Consider the following 19,316-nt stretch of genomic DNA (forward strand, 5'->3'; position numbering starts at 1 on the left):
ATGACGTCCCCGTGCGTCCGGAGCGCGCCGGCGGTTGTGGGAGCTGCAACCGGGAAGCGTGAACGGCTGGTCCCAAAGCACGCATGGGGTTGGGGCCGCGTTCCGCTCACAAAGCGCGACGCCAGTTCTCGGGTGCCGGCCGGCGGGGACGCGCGGCCCGGGGTTCGGGACGTCCCCCTCCCGGCCGCGATGGTTATCCCCGGCTGCCGGCAGCCGCGCGTGCGGAGCAGGCCCCCGAGGCTCTCCCGCATCTGAGCCCGGAGGCTCTTGGATATTTCCGACGGGCGCTGTCAGCGCTAAAAGTGGCTCCCGACGCCGCCGAAGAACGAGGTAGGAGCAGCTAACGCCGTGGGTTAAGTGGAAAACCCACACGCCGAACTTTCAGGGGAGGTCTTGGCTAAGTGATGGGTAAGTCTTCTCCTCCTCTCAGCCTAACGGTTTATTTATGACCCCATTTTTTTTTTTTAAAGAGTTGATGGCGCGCAATATTTTGAAGGAAGTGGAGGCTCAGGCTCTAGCCTTGGCCACGAACAGGACTGGTAGCGAAATGCTGCAGGAGCTTTTGGGGTTCAGTCCTTTGAAACCCCTGTGTCGAGTGTGGGCCGCTCTGCGCCCCAACTTGCGCTTCGTGGCTTGTCATCGGTGTGGGGTCCACGTATTACAAAGTGCTTTGCTGCAGCTACCTCGATTGCTGAGGCGTCCTGCGGAGGCAGAGGAGGAGGAGGAGGAAGAGGAGGAGGGTGGTCCCTCGCAAACTCTGGAGGAGCTAGTCCTGGGACTAGCCGCTGAAGTGTGTGATGATTTTCTGTTCTTCTGTGGAGACACGCATGGCAGCTTCGTGGTCAGAACTCTGCTGCAGGTCTTGGGAGGTACTCTTTTGGAGTCCGAGAGAGGCAAGCCCCGTGGCTCCCAGTCGTCTGGTAAGTACTGTAAGAAAGGGAAGAGGGGTTGGTGAGCAGGAGTGGTCAGGAAGTTCCGAAGCCAGTAAACAGAAGAGTTCATCTTTGTGGTGAAACTTGACCGTAAAGAATCAGCAGACCCTTGGGGCAGAACCTGGAAGGCCAAAGTATAGTGTGCCTAGTAAGGATGGATACACTTGAATTCAAGGACCAACTATTACTAGCAGAGACACAGAGGGAGCAATGTGTTTCACATTTTTATTTCCACAACTCAGAGTAAGAATTTTTTTTTTTTTAAATACGTCTGGGCATGTGTACACACTCGAATGTGTGTGCCTTCTGGAGTGTTCTTGTGGAGGGGAGAAGACGACTTTGTGGGTGTCAGTTCTCCCCTTCCACCATGTGGGTTCTGGGTATTGAACTCAGGTTGTCAGGCTTAGTAGCAATCACTCTTATCATAACCTTCCCGGCTCCGATACTTTCTTTGGAGACAGAGTCTCCCAGATAGCCCTGCTGGCTTTTGACTTGGGTTGTAGCACAGGCTGGCCTTGATGCTCCTGCTCGCTCCTGCCTTCCAAGTGCTGGGATTGCAGGCTTGTGCTGCTACCATGCCTAACTAAACTGGCCTTGAACTCAGAGCTCCACCTGCCTCTGCCTCCCAAGTGCTAGGATTAAAGGTGTGCGCCACCACTTGGCGGCTGCTTTGTTTTTTGGGCAAGTTCTTACTGTGTAGCACATGCTGGTCTGAACTTACTATGTAAGCTTATGCTGGTGTCCAGTTTATTGACTTTCTGCCTCAGCCTCTCTAATACTGACATTACGGGCGTATGCCTTTCCACCTGGCTGGGAAGTTTGTTTCTAACCCTAATGTGATTTGTGTGTGGATGTTGGATCTAAGCAAAAGTTCAGAAAAAGATACCCTTACCCTTTCCACATGCTACCTCTTTTTCTGATATTTTCTTTCCTTTTAAATTTTATTCTCTATCTTAAAAAAAAAAAAAAAAAGCTAATTACTGATGGGAGCAGATGCAGAGACCTACAGTCAAACACTAGGGGGAACCTCGCAGAAGAGGGGGAAGAAGGATTCTAGGAGCCAGAGGGATTGAGGCCACCACAAATACATGACTCACAGAATCAACTACGCAGGCTCATAGGGGCTCACAGAGACTAAAGTAATAATCTCCGACCCTGGATAGATCTGAGCTGGGCCCTTTGCATATACATTATGGTTGTGCAGCTTGGACAACAGTGGGAGTGGGGAATATCTCTACCTCTTGCCTACACTGAGAGCACTTTTACTCCTCCTGAGTCTCCTCATCCAGTCTTGATGTGAGCATCTGTGCGGAGTCTTACTGTAATCCGTTATGCCATGTTTGATTGATATCCCTGGGAGGCCTGTTTGTTTTGTTTTTCGAAGGGAAACAGAAAGAGTGGATCTGGGGGAGAGGGAAGGTGGGGAGGTGGGAACTGGGTAGGAGTGGAGATAAAGGAATGGATAGGATGTAATGCATATAAAAAGATAAAAATTAAAATAAAAATGCTAATTGAGACCACTAACTTTGTTTCTTGTTATAGTCATAGAATGTAACCTACATTTAAAAATACTGAAGAGCTGGGCAGTGGTGGTGCACGCCTTTAATCCCAGCACTTGGGAGGAAGAGGCAGGTGGATTTCTGAGTTCGAGGTCAGCCTGGTCTACAGAGTGAGTTCTAGGACAGCCAGGGCTACACAGAGAAACCCTGTCTCAAAAAACAAAAACAAGCAAGCAAACAAACAAACAAAAGCAGAACTAAAAGTACTGGAAAACACACTTAGAGAGTATAAGTGAAGTCTGGTTTTGGTATACTATAAATCCTGGCTGAGAAATTTGAGCCCTGGACCATAGGGAAGGGAGTTTAAGATCCTTGGAGAAAAAAATGAAAGAATATTTTACTCCTCCACAAGAGGCACTCACCTGTCCTGCATCTCCAAGCTGAGCCCTTATTCTTCTGTGGTGCTTTCCTTCCTACTTGGGAAGAAATAATAGTCTTTAGCTTGGCTCATGTGCACCAAAGCTGTTTGCAGAAGCTTTCCCCTTCCCCCTGCTGCTTGAGGAATTTCCCCTTTCCCTGCCAATGTAAGCAAGTTCAATAGTTCAATACCACCCGGCCCCTTCCCCATCTGAGAGGACTGACCAAGAGAGCATGATGACCATAGCTGCCAGAGCAAGATTAGCTATTCTCAAAAATGAGCTATAACACAGATAACAGTCTTAGAAACCCTGCCTCAGTTTAAATTTCGAGATAAATCACAAGCCGCCCTGATCTTGCTAGGATTCCCTGTGAATAGCTGTGACTGACCCATAAGTTCAAAATGTATTACTGCTTTGCTGACCAAATCATAATAACCCACCATGGGGGCAGGCAAAGTGAGTCACTAGGCCAAAGGGTTACTTAGTCACTATACAAACCAACCAATGCCTGAAAAGGTTACTTGCTACACCAATGAAAATAAGACCACTACCCTGTTGCTTGTATCTGCCTCTTACAAAGGTATAAAAAAGTGTGTTCTTTGTTCTAGGTCTTTCTTCTTGCCTGCATGCTGGGAGGGGAGTCCCCAACATGTTGGAATAATAAAAATCCTCATGTAGTTTGCAGCGATGGCCGTCTCTGTAGTTTTTGTGAGCAAGAGGGTCTTTTGACGAACTCCAACACTTGGCTATCTGTAATCTCATTGTTGTTCATGTTCTTGGTCTTTCTTTAGAAACACAGAGGACTTCAGCTCGGGAATGTAAACCAACTGATTTTGAGGTTCCTAAAACCTTCTTGAATCGCCTTCAGGACCTGAGCGCCTGCTTTCTGAAGGACATTGCTGGTAAAAAGATGTATTAATTACTTTACATGTTTCAGAGGGAAATACCGGATCAAAGTGACTTAAGGAAGAAAAAGTTAGACTCCCAGCTGGAGGGTATAGTCTGTTATGTCAGGGAGGTTATCATGGTAAAGCTACACTCTTATCAAGTCAGGAAGCAGGTGGATAAATGCTGCTCTTATGGGTGGTGCTACCCACATTTGCCCACAGGTGGTGTGCTCACCTTCATAGACCTATTCCAGAAACTTACTCACAGAAATGCCCAGAAGTTAGTTTCCATGGTGATTGTAAATCCCATCAAGTGGACAGTCAAGAGGAACCATCGCAGAAGGGAAGTAGAAAAGGTGTCTAGGGTCTTCTCTGGGGGTTCCCACCAAGCAGGACCCTTACATCAGGTCATTCCTATCTTAACACCTGTCAGGTTTAATGCTATAAGGCATTCTTCTGTTGATATTTTTGTATATGTAATCTTCCTTGTTGGCTGAGCTTTGAGGTTGTACAGGTAATCTGGGTTTGGGACAAGGTATTAAATTCTTTCTGCGTTTCCTACAGTATTTATCACCGACAAGATCTCCAGCTTTTGTCTTCAGGTGGCCTTACAAGTCCTCCACCAAAAATTACCTCAGCACTGTGCCCACCTCTGCGATGCAGTCATTGATTACCTGAGTTCTCGGAATTCTTCAGCAGATGGCAGGTGTGATCATGTCTTCAGGGGTCACCACAGCTGGGGGTGTTGTCTGAGACAAATGAGATAATGTGGTGTAGCTATTTCTGGGTGAGTTTACACTCTTTGATCTCCCCAAAAATACTTATCGCTGGGCGGTGACACACAACTTAACCCCAGTACTTGGGAGGTACAGTCTCATTGTGTATCCCTAGCCAGTCCTAGCCAGTCTCAAAGTCACAGAGATCCTTCTGCCTCTGTCTCCTGGGTGCTGGGAATAAAGTCAGCCATGTCTGACTTAATTTTATTTTAAGCCTTGTGCATGCTGGGAACTGAACCTTTTGTTGTTGGTGGTGGTGATTTTTTGAGTTTTTTTTTTTTTTTTTTGGTTTTTTTTTTTTTTTGGTTTTTTGAAGACAGGGTTTCTCTGTGGCCCTGACTGTCCTGGAACTCATTTTGTAGACCAGGTGGCCTCGAACTCAGAAATCCGCCTGTCTCTGCCTCCCGAGTGCTGGGACTAAAGGTGTGCGCCACCACTGTCCGGTGGAACTGAACTTCTTAGGTCCTCTGCAAGAGCAGTAAGTACGTGCTCTTAACCACTGAGCCATCTCTCAAGCCCCAGTCTCATCCTTCATCTATGTGAGACAGGGTCTCACTATGTAGCACTGGCTGGCTTAGAACTCACTATATACACCAGGTTGGCCATGAACTCAATTCTGCCTCTTGAATGCTGAGCTTAAAGGTGTGCACCATCAAACCCAGCTCTTTAAGAAAAGACTTCATTTTTACTTCACTTGTATGAGTCTTTTGCCTGTGTATATGTATGTGTACTGTGTTTGTAGTGGAGGGCAGGAGAGGGCCTGTGAAGCCAGGTCCTCTGCAGGAACATTAAGGACTATTAACCACAGAGCTGCCTCTCTAGCCCCGGTCTCACTCTTCTTACCTCTAGCCCTCTACTCCTGTTTCTTCGGGATCAGACGAGCTCTAGACTCTTGGAGCAGGTGCTGCTGGTATTAGAAGCAGAGAGACTCCAGCGCCTCTATAAGGACCACTTCCAGGGTCAGCTATGCTCCTTGGCTGAGCATCCCATTGCGAACTTCCCTTTGCAGCGCTTGCTGGATGCAATCACTTCCCCTGAGCTGGTGAGTTGGAAACGTGGCCTGGGTCTCTTCTGCTATTCTTAATCATTGGGCCTTATTTATTTATTTACTTACTTACTTATTTGCTATTTTATTATTTTTATTATTTGGTTTTTTGAGAAAGGGTTTCTCTGTAGCCCTTAGAACTTGCTCTGTAAATCAAGCTGGTCTTGAACTCAACAAGATCCATCTATGTCTGCATCCTGACTGCTGAGATCAAAGGTGTGCACCACCAGTGCCCTGCTTTGGGGCATCATTTTATTGTGTGCTGGTCTCTGTACTTCTCTGACACATTACTACCTATCCCCCATGAGAAGTTATTCAGACAGAGAAACGGTGTTTTCCAGGGATTAGGGTGGAGGGACCCTTCTCCTAGGGTTTGGTTTTAGCTTCTCAGATCTGACTGCCAATCTGCTAAGTTCAAGTTTGCATCTGGAAAGTTCTGTGTCATCTTGTCTATAAATCCGCAGGAGTGCTGAAGCCAGTGTCGTAGCTTTCCTGCTGCTTACGACAGAGGGTTTTCCTGTGGCCCTTGGGTTGGCACATGGAGTAGAAGGGTGGGTTTAGTTCTAGACCCACCTTGCCCTTGGTTTTCCCTGTCTTCTACAAAAGGAACTTTAGACTCTTCCCTGGTCGGGTGGTCCCTCCATGGCTGTTATCTTCTGGGTTTTACACAGCACAGTGAATAATCTGATGTTGACAGTGTTTTTTATGTTTTCTCTAGAATTTTTTTAGTAGGAAGTTTTTTTCTGATTAACTTTATAGGAAGTCACTAATTGATTGTCAACAATTCTTCAATCTGTGTCTCCTCTCAGCTGTCCCTTGTGTTTGAGGAGCTGAGCCCTGCCTTGGAAATGGTGCTGGCCCAGGGCCACCCAGGGGTCGTCGTCGCCCTGGTGGAAGCCTGCCGCAGGGTTGGGACTCACCAAGCCCAGGTCTTGCAGCTGTTATTTGAGGTGAGTGGGTGTTATTTCTCAGTCCGTCCAGGCCCTGACCTAACTCTAGTGGAGATCTGTCTAATCTGGATGTGGGATGGTACATATTGAGGGGGTTATAGATAGGGAGACAGATGAGTCTAAGAACAGCCCTGAAATGAAATTTATCCTCCAGAACATAGAGAACTTTGAGGGATAAATGAATTCAGTTAAGAGGCTGGGAGTGAGAACAAGGCAGGCGAGACTCTACAGTCATGGAGCATCCTTTGCTGTTGAGCCAGATCTTATCTGTCTGGAAAATCACGGTGTTAGAGATGGGGTCCATCTCAGGAGTCACTGTGCTTTGTCTTCCTATCTAGGCATTTCATTGTGCAGAGCCCCCGTCCCGGCAAGCAGCCTGCGTGCCTCTCTTTGCTGCTTTGTTGGCTTATGAGGTATACTATGAACTAATGGAGGAGGAGGGGGCTGTGCCTGCAGAGCATCAGGTAAGATAGGGCTATTGGGGGCCAGGCTTCTTAGGGCTTGGGAAACCCCTTGGGCTAACATGAGACTTCTGACCCCTTTGAAAAGGGTGCAGTAACCTAGCGATGCCGTCATCCACCTGCTTCCTAATTCCCTATTTCTGTACTCCCAGGTTGAAATGGCCACAGCCAGAGCGCTGAGGGAGGTGACTGTACTTGGGTCTCTACTGCTCCAGCATTTGCTGTATTTTTCTAATCCTGGACTTGTACTTCGAAGTCTGAGTGCCTTGACCGGACCACAGCTTCTGACTCTGGCCCAAAGCCCCGCTGGCTCTCATGTATTTGATGCCATCCTGAGTAGCCCCTCAGTGACACACAAGCAGCGTCGTCGTGTGCTGAAGACCCTAAAGGTTAGACTTGTGCTCTAGTCCCCTCCGTTACTGCTTTAGAGAAATGAGCTGCCAATCTCAGGATTGGACCTGAGAGCTGGAGGCAGGATCAGTCCATAGTTCCTGTGTTGTTTAAACTGTGCCTCTCAGGGCTTCTGAAGTTATTTCTCCGTTTCCAGAACACACCTGTGTACTTCCCTGGAGGGACTTTACCTTCCTTGTCTCTATTCAGGGACAGTATGTGGCTCTTGCCTGTAGCCGCCATGGCAGCCGTGTATTAGATGCCATCTGGAGTGGAGCAGCTTTGGGGGCTCGGAAGGAAATTGCTGCTGAATTGGGTGAGTACCACTGCCAATTGGGTGAGTGGTTTCTAGGCTCCTTCTGTACCCGGTAGCTGATTGGTTCAGCAGATTTCAAAAGTGCAGTCTGGTTCTGCATTCTGCAGAGATGTTGTGTAGTCTCTTACTCCTCCCCTTTATCCGGCTTTAATGGGTGAGGTGTTCTGTAATTCCTGTTTCAGGCCAGTGTTGATTGAAAATGGATGGCCCTTTACCTCAAGTAGAGTTTGTCTTTAAACATGGGTGATGCTAAGTAGGAGTGGTTTTCTTTGCAGGAGAAAAGAACCAGGAGTTGATTCAAGATCCTTTTGGCCACCATGTGGCTCGAAATGTGGCCCTTACTACCTTCTTGAAGAGGCGAGAGGCTTGGGAACAACAGCAAAGTACTGTGGCCAAGCGGAGGCGGGCATTGAGCTCTATACTTGAAGACTGAGACTTGCAACGGGACTCGGTCTTGATGGGGAGGGGAACATGCTTACCCTTCCTGTTTACATTGGATCCAAAAGTCTTACTGCAGCCAGATGTAGTAACATGCACAAAACTGTAAACCTACTATTCCAGAGGGTAAAACAAGAATATCAAGAATTCAAGGCTAGCCTGCTCTGTGGCAGCTAGATCTTGTTAATCTCTATGTCCATCTGCTATTCTCTCCCCTCTCCCAAGACATACTGGTAAAGACTTTTGTATTTTTCTTGGAAATATTTTTATTTTATTTTTTAGGGGAAAGTTATCTTGTAGTAAAGCTAGGGACAGTGGCCGTTGGTATGCAGGATCTTAGGGGTAGGCGTCAGTAAGAACCTAGATGAAGCAGCGATTACGGTGGGATCAGGATGCAGGGGACAAGGCTGTGGTTCTGCAGGGTATGTGGAAGGCAGGAGTGGAGGGAAGACAGGTAGCATTCTTCAGGAAGATGTACAGGCCAGAGGAACAAGGCAGTGTGCAGATCTGTTAGGATGGAGTCAGCTTGGTTACCTAGGGTACACTGCAGACCCCAAGCCTGATGGTGCCTTTACTACCCTCCTGTGTCACATGGAACCAGTCTTTCAGCACAGGCTCAAAGCATGATCTCATTAGGAGTGGAGGTGTCTCTGCCCGTGCCACTGCCATCGATCAGCCCCCTCCACCACATGGCGAAGGGTGGAGGAGATGCCCAGCAGCATATGGCCCAGGCCTTGCAGCAGCGAGGAAGTCCAACGGAGGAGCTCCCTGGAGGGCAGAGTGGAGATCAGAGAGTTAAAGGAAGCTGCAAGGAGGTCGGGGTTGGATGCTTTGGTGTGGGGGGCTGATAAGGGGGAGTTTATGGGATACATGGATCCGAGGGTTGCATGACAGATTGGTCTCTGACCTGAGTACTCTTTTAGGGCCAACTCCTTGGAAATCACAGCTCATGGAGTAGAGTCCATAGAATGTAGCTTTCACGTTGAGGCTGCCAAAGAGGTCTCGGGGATTTTGCTTGTACACATCGAAGGTGATGCGGGCGATGTCCTTGCTGTGTTTTGGCTTCTCCCGTCCTAGGCCGTATGACAACATCCCACTCTGTGGGACATTCTCATCATTGAAGTGGACCTGCCCTCATACCCTGGGAACCACCACTAATCCTGTCAGTGCCGGATCTGTCTTCCCAATGTCATCTAATGGTTGATGTCCTTCACAGCTCCCCAGAGCCTGTGCCCCCACAGGTCAGTGGTAGGCCAGGGAAGAAGCCAGGGAGGACCAGAAAGGAGTGGAGACCTAAGCAGCCCCACTGTGGGGCTCTCACCTTGGGGCTCCAGCTCTGGCCCTGCTCAAGCACCATCAAGCACGTGTCGTCCTCCAGCAGCTGGAAGAAGTCCTCACTGTCCACAGCAGTCCCATCCTCCTCCAGGACCAGTGTTAGCACTCCACGTAGCAGCAAGGTCTCCAGGACCTGTCAGTGACAAGAGGCAGGAAGGGAGGCCCCGTCAGCCTCACGCTGGTTGGCATATCAGCTCTACCTCCAGGTGTTTTGCCATCTTCCCTGTAGGGGTTTTGTTTGTTTATTTCTTTTTTTGAGACAGGGTGTTGGTGTAGTGCAGCCTGCTCCCAAACTTAGCAATTCTGTGTTAGTTTGCTGGGTCCTGGGATTGTAGACATGAACACTTCATCTCATCCTTCCTAAAAGTTGCAGTTCTTTCTTTGTGTAGCTTTGGCTGTCCTGGAACTTGGTCTGTAGACCAGGCTGGCCTCAAACTCAAGAGAGTCACTGGCCTCTGCCTCCCATGTTCTGGGATTAAAAGTATGTGAGACCATGACCACCCAACAGAAATGGTAGCTGTTGATAGACCTTCACAGAGCAGACCTACCTATCTACCCTCCTTCCCTCCTTCCCTCCCTCCGTACCTACTCTTGCTCCTCTCTGAGCCACTCCTACTGGAACTGAATGACAAATCAGTCATAGCCGGGTGTGGTAGTACGCCTACAGTCCTGGCTGCTCAGGAGGCAGAGGCAGGGGGATCACTGGAGTCCAGAAGTTTAAAACCAGACTTCAACAGTTTTGGACCCTGACTCCAAGTCTGTCCAGATGAAACCTGTCTGATCTATCTTATCTGCAGTGTCGTCCTATGCTTTCCTGTTCTCTACAATTGTTTTCTAAGTTAGCACCATTTAACCTTCCTGAGGCCAAGTGAAACTGTTTGCCAAGTGCAAACGTGTGAGCCATAGAAGGAACGTCAGGGTTAAGGTAGTGAGGCTAGGAACAATTGGGTGAGAAAGAAAAGGCTTTGGCTGGGTAGAAACAGTCAAGGTGACCAGGAGGAGCGGGGCTCTCACTGACTCCTGTAAGGCCCTCTCAAGGAGCAAGCACGAGGTGCTGGTCTAAAACATGTGATTGGTTGGCCAGCTCTACTTCAGTTTTAAGGATAGCTCCTAAAACCTGCACCTCTCCCAGGAATCAGATTCCGCAGGACCACCCTGTAGGGAAGGAGCTGGGCGGAGGTAACCATACATCTTAGTGGCTGTGCCTTCTGATAGACCTCTTGTGACTGAGCATCCTTGAAGCTGTGCTTAAGTCATTCCCTTGCACCAGAAACTGAGGCCCCAGGGTTTTGACCAATGTGTAAACACTATCAAAGGGAATCTTAAACAGACCTGACCTCACATTGATTATCCTGTGGCTTGACACAGCTTCCTTTAAATTTTTATTTTATTTTTAAAGATTTATTTTATTTATATGAGTACACTGTAGTTGTCTTCAGACACTCCAGAAGAGGGCATCAGGTCCTATTACAGATGGTTGTGAGCCACCACGTGGTTGCTGGGATTTGAACTCAGGACCTCTGGACGAACAGTCAATGCTCTTACCCACTGAGCCATCTCTCCAGCCCCTAAATTTTTATTGTTAAATGTTTATGGGAACTATGCTTATGTGAATGTGTGGAGAAGAGGGCATTGGATTCTCTGGAGCTGGCGTTACGTGGTTGTGAGCCACCAGGTAGGTGCTGGGAAACTCAACCTGGGTCTCTGGAAGAGCAGTGCATGCTCTTCACTGCTGGGCTCTCTCTCCTTTCCCTCACCTCTTTTCGTAGGGACCACATGAGAAAATACTCCAAAAGGCAGGCCCAGTCCACTGTGATTTGGGGAAGAAAGCCACCTAACCTCAAGTCACCTAGCACAACACACCTCGGGCTGCTTCCCTCCTTAGGGCAGGCCACTCTAATCTCCAGAGGATTCTGCTTAGCTTTACTAACTAGATTGTTAAATAAACATCTGCTCCAGTTGTCTGTTGACTGACCTCATTAAAAAGATAAAAGCTGAGATACATCCCCTGTCCATGTCTGTCAACTATAAGGACTTTCCATTTATTCAGTAATTGTAAAAGACAGTTTATTCGACCCTTGTGTAGACAAACTGAAGGCTGGAGCTGCGCTTCAGAAGAAATTGTTTGCCCAGTCTGCTGAAAGACCTGGCTTTGATGCCCAACATTGAAAGAGTTTTTTTAGGTTTTGAGGCATGCGTCTTTAATCTCAGTGTTTGGAAGCCTGAAGCAAGAGGATTCTATTCTTGAGTTCAAGGTCAGCCTGAGCTAAAAAGTGAGAGCCTGTTTGAAAAACAAAACAATAGGTTTTGATAGGTTGAATATTTTCCCATTGTTTGACAGCTAACAAGTGGCAGAAACAGGATTTGAAATTGGCTTTTTCATAGAAATCAAGGGCTGGGAATTTAAATCGGTGGCAGAGCCCTCGCCTAGAGTTTTGATTCCTAGCACTATGAAAAGACATACAAGTTGCCATGACTTCTGAGCCCATCTCTCCAGCCCTTGTTACCTACTGTTCCTCTGCCAAAGAAAGCCTACTACTCAGAGACTAATTTACTCAAATGCAAACAGGTCACTGGCTTACTGTTTCTTCGACCTCTGAAGGTGTGGCAATCATGGAGCCTGCACACTTCCTGCTCCCTGACCCCACTATCATGAGTCCCATGGCTTCCTTGTTCTAGGAACCCAGAAGTTTGACCACTTACCTTATCTAGCAGTTCTTGGAGGCTGGCAGCTGTCAGTCCTTTCCGGACTGTCCGCTTATGATCACAGACACGGAAGGGTCGCTGAGGTGGAGGAGCTGAGTTCCAGACCCTACGGCTTAACTCCGAGCTCACAGTGGATACTGACCTGATGGTTGGAAACAAAACAGGAGTAAGGAGGGGGGGGGGGTTGGCAAACTTGTTGATAATGGTGGGGGGTGGGGTAGCTAGAGGGTCTAGGTTTACAGATCCAAAGGAGAGACTTAGAGGGAGAACAAAATAGTAATTTAAGAGTCAGAGGGAAAAAGAGAGAAATCTGTAGAGGAGATAGGGAAGTGAGTCTTCCTGGGCTGTTTTGCCTTGTCTGCCCATATCCCTAGGGTTGACATATAGAGGCAAGGGTTAGACATCACCTTAGCAGGCCATTGGGGTTGAAGGCTGAAAGGTACTCCATGCAGAGGGATGGGGGAGGTGACTCTCTCCCTGTTGCTTTGGGGCTGGGTGCTTCTCTGTTGTTCTTGCTTTTTTGTATAAAGCTGAGATCTTAGCCCTGGTAAAGTGAGAGGTGAGTCAAGCGTGGACTCTGACCCCCTTGCCTGGTCAGTAAGAGGGACAAAGTCGAAGAGGGTAGGAGGAGGAGCCTATGTGAAGTGGTAGAAGTAACCAAAGTCCGCCGTTTGTGTCTCTTTAGAGATGTGAAGGATGAAGTTAGATATTTGATCCGCCGCCCCCTCATCCAAATACAGTTTTACTTTATAGTCCACACTGGCCACCTTGAACTCATCTTCCTATTAGAACAGCGTTAGAACAGTTTCTGGCCCACAATCCCAGAGATGGAACATTCCATGTGAGCCCTGCTGACTGCCGCCACCTACTGGAAAGTTATAAACTTCAGTCTTTGGAAAAGCCTGGGCTAAATGTGCTGAAGAGACTTGGAGACTATGAAAGGAGGGACACTGTGTCTGATGAGAGACTGGATTCTGATCTACAGAACCAGCATCACCAGGATCCTTTCTGGAACCCTGGCCTTCCTGCGTATCCGCTCTTTGGTTGGAGAAGGATTGGCTAAACATTTTTTCTTTCTGGCTTTATTCTCTTGAAATGCCTGCTTCAGTGTCTATGAGCCAACACTACTCTCATCTTTTTTGGTTTGCTAATTAAAAATGTATCTCCAGCAGGGCAGTGGTGGCGCACACCTTTAATCCCAGCACTTGGGAGGCAGAGATGGGTGGATCTCTTGAGTTCGAGGCCAGCCTGTCCTACAGAGTGAGTTCCAGGACAGTCAGGACTGCACAGAGAAACCCTGTCTCAAAAGACCACCCCTCACCCCCAAAATGTATCTCCAGCTATGATCCCCACTACACTAATCAGAGGAGTGTCAGGACTTTAGCCTTTAGCACAGAGAGAGAGACAGAGAGAGAGAGAACACATGCATATGGAAGCTGGAGGACTTGGATATTGTTCCTCGGGTAACAACTTTTTCTTTATTTTCTTTTTATCTTTCTTTTTCTTTTCTTCCTTCCTTCCTTTCTCTCTCTCTTTCTTTCTTTCTTTCTTTCTTTCTTTCTTTCTTTCTTTCTTTCTTTCTTTCTTCCTTCCTTCCTTCCTTCCTTCCTTCCTCCTTCCTTCCTTCCTCCCTCCCTCCCTCCCTTCTCTCTCTCTCTCTTTCTTTCTTTCTTTCTTTCTTCCTTCCTTCCTCCTTCCTTCCTTCCTTCCTCCCTCCCTCCCTCCCTTCTCTCTCTCTCTCTCTCTCTCTCTCTCCCTTCCTTTCTTTCTTTCTTTCTTTCTTTCTTTCTTTCTTTCTTTCTTTCTTTCTTTCTTTCTTTCTTTCTTTCTTTCTTTCTTTCTTTTAGACAAGGTCTTCAATAGGCCTGGAAATTGCTGTGCTGGTTAGGATCATTGGCCAGTGAGCCCTAGAAACCCACTTGTTTCCATCTGCCAACACCAGGATTACAACCCATGTACCCCTTTAAGATGGTTTCTGGGTGCCGAATACAGGTCCTCACACTTGTATAGCAAGGACTGAGCCTCTCCTCAGTCTAAGAATTTTAGTTGTGATGGCCAAGGTTTCATGTCTGATGTTAACTGTAGCCACGATGGATAATTGCACAGAAACTGAGATTTACTGTTAGTAAACCCCTTAACTGAGCACAGTCCCTGTTCTCCTGACTGGGAGCCTCCAAGGCTCTCCTAGTTCCCTAGCTTCTTGAGTCCTGAGTATCCCGAGCTTATCCCCGTCCCGCGGGAAATAAACACAGGACACACCAGGTTCTTCCACGGTTAACTTTTACTTCTTAAACATAGTGAGGTAGACAAAGAAGGCTCAGAAAGTGTGTGGCTTAAATACTTTTGGTGACGTGTCTAAACTAGGACTGGTAGCAACACCCATGATCCTCATGCACCCTGGGGATAGGTTAAAGCCCCCAGGGGTTGGGCAAAAGCCCCGGAGACGGACTGGTGGCTTTGGCTGGCTGTGTTCTCGCAGCTGCGCACAAAGAGGTTTAGCACCATCTAGTGGCGGCACATATATTGCAGCCCTTTACACCTGAGAAACACAAAGTGCCTGGACAGCTTTGTGACCTAGCCAGCTTCATTTCTCATGCCAGCTGGAGCCCCAGCCAGGGCCACTTCAGGCACCAATCAAGGGCAAATTATAGGGGTATAACACCTCTAGGGCAATCCTCCCTCAATGGGCATGCCCTAGTTTTATTCTGCCTTAGGTATTCTGTATACCTCAGGGTCCTGATGGCTAGTCATGGGGAGCAATGCATTGGATTGTTCTCCTCTTCCTGGTGTGTGTGACACACACACACACACACACACACACACACACACACACACACACACAGAGAGAGAGAGAGAGAGAGAGAGAGAGGTGGAGGTCAGAGTCAGTGTTAGAATCTATTGAGCTAGAATTCCAAATAGTTATGAGCTGCCTAACACGGTGCTGGAAAACAAACCCAGGTCCTCTGGCTGAGCAGCAAATGTTCTTAGCCACTGAGCCATTTCTTCAGCCTTCTTCCTGATCTTTTTTTTTTTTTCTTCCTGATCTTAATATGTTCCGTCCCTCCCCAGTGTTATGATCTCCACCCCTAAACCAGGTTGTAAGCTCTTATTACCCAAATGCATAGCCTTAGGCCTGAGCATCATGTATTACACTGAAATGTCACCGGCAACTGAGTAATAGCTGTAGGGTGGAGGGGCTCTGACAGGCCCCCAAAGAAACTGAAGCAGAAGAGGACACTCCGCAGGAACGGAAGGTTGAAACAAGCAAAAGGAGAGCAGCTGGGAGAGCGCCTTGTTTGGGTTACTTCTCTGTTGCCTGCAAGCCATGGAGGCTAGATAGAACATAAACATTGCAGGAGGTGGGCTGAAAGGACTGGGGCCAGAGGTGGGGAGATGTGGGAGCAGTCGTTAGCAGGTACAACTGCTCTTCTCCGCAGGCTGAGCCTTCTCTGCACCTCAGCCTTATCCTGCTTCCTGGGGAGGCTGGCCTCCACATGCCTGGGCCTGTCAGTGATGGGAAGGAGTAGGATGAAGGAGGGCCCAGGGTGAGCACCATCTTGTCCCTCTCCATTCTTGACTCATCCTCTCCGCAAATGTGACAGGCACGGGGCAGGATTAGGCACCTCATCCACAGCAGCTGGCTTCACCTGTCACCTTCCTAAATCTCTCTGCGCCCCCCAATGCTGTTCTCTCCCAGCGGGTAAGTAGATCTGCCCATTCTCCTTTACTCCTTACAGCCACCTTAGCCCTGAGATACAAAGACTGAGATTAGATACAGAGGCAGGTATGCAGAAGGCCAGAAGTGGAGACAGTGACTGTCTACAACGGAACTGGGGAACACCAGTGCCTTGGTACCAGCGACCTCTGGGAACATACCAAGGTGGGAAGGTTTGACTGAGGACAGAAGCCACAGGTTCTAAGGAGCTGTTTGAATTGGTTTCTTGGAGAGAAGAGAGGCAAGGTGACGAGAACTTGGGGGAGGCACGCTCCTTCTCATCTAGCATCAGAGGTCGTGTGGGCTTTTGCCCCAATCCTGAATGTCCCCTTCCCTGGATTCTTGCAGCTCTCCCCCTAGAAGGATGTCTGTCTGCTACCGTCCGCCTGGGAATGAGACACTACTGAGCTGGAAGGGCTCGCGGGCCACCGGCACTGCCTTTCTACTGCTGGCGGCGTTGCTGGGACTGCCAGGCAATGGCTTCGTAGTATGGAGCTTAGCGGGCTGGCGGCCCACGGCGGGCCGGCCACTGGCGGCCACACTTGTGCTGCACCTGGCCCTGGCCGACGGCGCGGTGCTGCTGCTCACGCCGCTCTTTGTGGCTTTCCTCAGCCAAGAGGCTTGGCCCTTGGGCCAGGTGGGCTGCAAGGCGGTGTACTACGTGTGCGCGCTCAGCATGTACGCCAGCGTGCTGCTCACCGGCCTGCTCAGCCTGCAGCGCTGCCTGGCTGTCACTCGGCCCTTCCTGGCTCCCCGACTGCGCAGCCCGGCCCTGGCCCGCCGCTTGCTGCTGGGGGTCTGGCTGGCCGCCCTGGTGCTCGCCGTCCCGGCCGCGGTCTACCGCCACCTCTGGGGCGGGCGCGTGTGTCAGCTGTGCCACCCATCGCCAGTGCACGCAGCTGCTCATCTGAGCCTGGAGACCCTGACTGCCTTCGTCTTGCCTTTTGGGACCGTGCTCGGCTGCTATGGCGTGACGCTGGCGCGGTTGCGAGGAGCGCGCTGGGGCTCGGGGCGACAAGGCACACGGGTGGGTCGTCTGGTGAGCGCCATCGTGCTGGCCTTTGGCTTGCTCTGGGCTCCCTACCACGCGGTCAATCTCCTACAGGCGGTGGCCGCGCTCGCTCCGCCGGAAGGACCCCTGGCCAGGCTCGGCGGGGCGGGCCAGGCGGCGCGCGCTGGAACTACAGCCTTGGCTTTCTTCAGTTCCAGCGTCAACCCAGTGCTCTATGTCTTCACTGCGGGGGATTTGCTGCCGCGGGCCGGGCCTCGGTTCCTTACTCGACTCTTCGAGGGCTCTGGGGAGGCCCGAGGGGGCAGCCGCTCTAGGGAGGGTACCATGGAACTCCGAACTACTCCTAAGCTGAAAGTAATGGGGCAGGGCAGGGGCAATGGAGACCCTGGAGGCGGAGATGGGGGCAAGACGGAGAAAGACAGTCAAGAATGGTAGACAAGACCCTAAACCCCACCTTGGGGCTCCCCTACCACTTTTCATTGTGTTCCCAGAGCTCTGGAGTACTTGAGGACCCTTCTCTGATTGCAGTTTGAGTTTGGCTGAATAAGGATTTCTCTATCTGAACCTGATTCCTCCAAACCATGGCATTGTGAGGGTGACTGTGGCCTATGTTCAAAATTTGTGCTTACAGTACAGCCTGGATCCGTGTACCAACACTATTTACACGTTGCCAGTAGCTATTCTTGTGAAATACCCTGGGAAGCCATTCGCTGATGGCTTAAGTGTGCTCCTGGAGTGTACTGAAGCTCTCTCAAGCTCTACCAAGACAGGTCAGGACTGGATGGTGTCAGCCTTCAGCGGCTTTCTGTCCTGCCTCCCCATCCAGGTCGTCTGCCTCCCCAGGCCTATCTGGAGAACCACTTTAGAGTTTGGATGGGGGTGGATAAAATCTATTCTTAGAAGCATTTAGGAGGAAGAAACTGGCCTACGAGCAGGGAAGGAAGTCTGTGTAGCGTGAAGGGAAAGTGTTCCTGCTTGACTGGTGGTTGGCACTGAGACAAAAGCACATGGCTGGATGGGGGTGCAGGAACCTGGGACCCCAATACTTAACACTTCCCTCTGACCCTGGGCTCATCCTTGCATACCCCCTATAAACCACCAGGCCTACGAAGAAACCCAGGAGCCAGAGGTTGCTTTAAAAGGGGAAGTTTGAAGATTGTTTTTTTTTTTTTTCTTTTTTTCTCCTGAGACAGGGTTTCTCTGTGTAGTCCTGGCTGTCCTGGAACTCACTCTGTAGATCAGGCTGGCCTCGAACTCAGAAATCTGCCTCCCAAGTGCTGGAATTAAAGGTGTGCGCCACCACGTGTGGGGAATGGCAGGGGTATCTGGAAAACTGAAAGCCATGCACAGGAAGGCAGTGCCTTCCCTTTCTCCGTCTTTTCTTCCTGTTGTTGATGTTCCTCACCCTTCTCTATTACTTCTAGCCTCCATCTTTTGGAATCTCTTTATTATCAGATCTAAAACCTGAATGACCCCTTTGATTAGGGGGAAAGTAGAATGCAAGGTTTTTGGGTTTTGGTTGTTGTTGTTTTTTTTTTTTTGTTTTTTCCTTTAAGGAGCATCATGGCTGCACACACAACCAGTCCATCCTAGTTGGCTCAGACCATTCTTCCTAGCCCTCAGAATTCCTGTTCCCACATGCATCAGTCCCCAGCAAACTGAGACAGCTGACCTCCCAAGTGGCTACTCTGGGCTCTACTTCAATGGTATTTCTCACCCTTCAGGCAGAGGCCGACACACACACACACAAAAAGGAAACTCAGTCTCCAGGGTCATGCTACAAACACCAAAACCAGGGTTGACGTGACTTCTGAATCAGGGAGGAAGTGTGCTTAGCATGCCTAGGCTCTGGAGGAGGAGGGAAGATGGCTTCCCAAGGAAGATGGAGTGGGGAGAAAGTGCAAAGATAACCCACTGTCCGCTAGGAAGGGCCGTGGGTGACCCTGGAGCTCTGAACCCAAAGCTTTATTCTGAAACACAGAGTCCGTCCTGTCCTGGTGCTCTGGAGCAGAGGTTCCTGACCTTCCTCTGCTGTCTACTCTCCACCTTACACACCCCATGTGGTCAGAGAGATCCTTCCTCAACTCTGCCCTCTGTTTTTGCTGTGGTTTCAGCTCCCCTTTTCATCATATCCTCTGCTTGACAGTTACTGGGCCAATGCTGATCTGGCTTTTCTCAACTGACAGCAGGTGAGGGCACTGGGGGACAAAAGGGACATCAGTGATCACCATTATGCTGCTTTGCCTAAGAAGTGACAGAGTGAAAGACAAACAGAAAGGCCCGTGCAGACTGGAGGGCTGTGTTCTTGGTGCTACGGGACACTTCAAAGAGAGCCAGCATCCTTTCTTTTGTCGAGGGGAGTAGAAGGCTGTGGTGGCTTTACAAATTCTTAGATGCTCTTGTGGTAGGGCTGGAGGGAGGTAGGGCTGCTGGCC

The 19,316-nt window shown here is 49.5% G+C and overlaps 3 protein-coding genes across 5 annotated transcripts; 2 read left to right on the forward strand and 1 right to left on the reverse strand.

The window, feature by feature from the left end:
- Positions 1-2: 2 nt before the first annotated feature.
- Nop9 (NOP9 nucleolar protein) lies at positions 3-9,944 on the forward strand. Its single transcript, NM_026403.3, has 10 exons — positions 3-330; positions 471-920; positions 3,642-3,752; positions 4,302-4,443; positions 5,363-5,555; positions 6,368-6,508; positions 6,847-6,972; positions 7,122-7,358; positions 7,570-7,675; positions 7,951-9,944. Exons 1-10 carry the CDS (start codon positions 84-86, stop codon positions 8,106-8,108), a joined length of 1,911 nt encoding a protein of 636 aa, NP_080679.3. The 5' UTR covers positions 3-83; the 3' UTR covers positions 8,109-9,944.
- Cideb (cell death-inducing DNA fragmentation factor, alpha subunit-like effector B) lies at positions 8,362-12,734 on the reverse strand. Its single transcript, NM_009894.3, has 5 exons — positions 12,562-12,734; positions 12,152-12,296; positions 9,435-9,581; positions 9,021-9,211; positions 8,362-8,881 (listed from the first exon to the last, which is right to left on the reverse strand). Exons 1-5 carry the CDS (start codon positions 12,600-12,602, stop codon positions 8,746-8,748), a joined length of 660 nt encoding a protein of 219 aa, NP_034024.2. The 5' UTR covers positions 12,603-12,734; the 3' UTR covers positions 8,362-8,745.
- On the forward strand, positions 12,232-18,376 carry Ltb4r2 (leukotriene B4 receptor 2). 3 transcript variants are annotated; one of them, XM_006519323.3, is made up of 3 exons: positions 12,232-12,320; positions 15,757-15,854; positions 16,218-18,376. In XM_006519323.3, exons 2-3 carry the CDS (start codon positions 15,835-15,837, stop codon positions 17,314-17,316), a joined length of 1,119 nt encoding a protein of 372 aa, XP_006519386.1. In that variant the 5' UTR covers positions 12,232-12,320; positions 15,757-15,834; the 3' UTR covers positions 17,317-18,376. The 3 variants fall into 3 exon arrangements, with proteins under 3 accessions (XP_006519386.1, XP_006519389.1, NP_065236.1); XM_006519326.3 differs by lacking the exon at positions 15,757-15,854 and having other exon boundaries at positions 12,233-12,320; NM_020490.2 differs by lacking the exon at positions 12,232-12,320 and having other exon boundaries at positions 15,738-15,854; positions 16,218-17,539.
- The last annotated feature ends 940 nt before the right edge of the window (positions 18,377-19,316 follow it).

The sequence above is a fragment of the Mus musculus genome, chromosome 14 (genome assembly GCF_000001635.26).
Source record: "Mus musculus strain C57BL/6J chromosome 14, GRCm38.p6 C57BL/6J".
Lineage (NCBI taxonomy): Eukaryota > Metazoa > Chordata > Mammalia > Rodentia > Muridae > Mus > Mus musculus.

What these genes read in the sequence shown, in the direction of transcription:
- Nop9 (NM_026403.3), top strand. Translation starts at nt 84, where the DNA reads ATGGGGTTGGGGCCGCGTTCCGCTCACAAAGCGCGACGCCAGTTCTCG. An exon ending in TCTTGCAGCTGTTATTTGAG is followed by an intron (nt 6,509 to 6,846) that starts GTGAGTGGGTGT and finishes CTTCCTATCTAG; the next exon opens with GCATTTCATTGTGCAGAGCC. An exon ending in CTGTGCCTGCAGAGCATCAG is followed by an intron (nt 6,973 to 7,121) that starts GTAAGATAGGGC and finishes CTGTACTCCCAG; the next exon opens with GTTGAAATGGCCACAGCCAG.
- Cideb (NM_009894.3), bottom strand. Translation starts at nt 12,602, where the DNA reads ATGGAGTACCTTTCAGCCTTCAACCCCAATGGCCTGCTAAG. An exon ending in AACCCCAATGGCCTGCTAAG is followed by an intron (nt 12,297 to 12,561) that starts GTGATGTCTAAC and finishes TCCAACCATCAG; the next exon opens with GTCAGTATCCACTGTGAGCT. An exon ending in TCCAAGAACTGCTAGATAAG is followed by an intron (nt 9,582 to 12,151) that starts GTAAGTGGTCAA and finishes TGTCACTGACAG; the next exon opens with GTCCTGGAGACCTTGCTGCT.
- Ltb4r2 (XM_006519323.3), top strand. Translation starts at nt 15,835, where the DNA reads ATGCTGTTCTCTCCCAGCGG. An exon ending in ATGCTGTTCTCTCCCAGCGG is followed by an intron (nt 15,855 to 16,217) that starts GTAAGTAGATCT and finishes GGATTCTTGCAG; the next exon opens with CTCTCCCCCTAGAAGGATGT.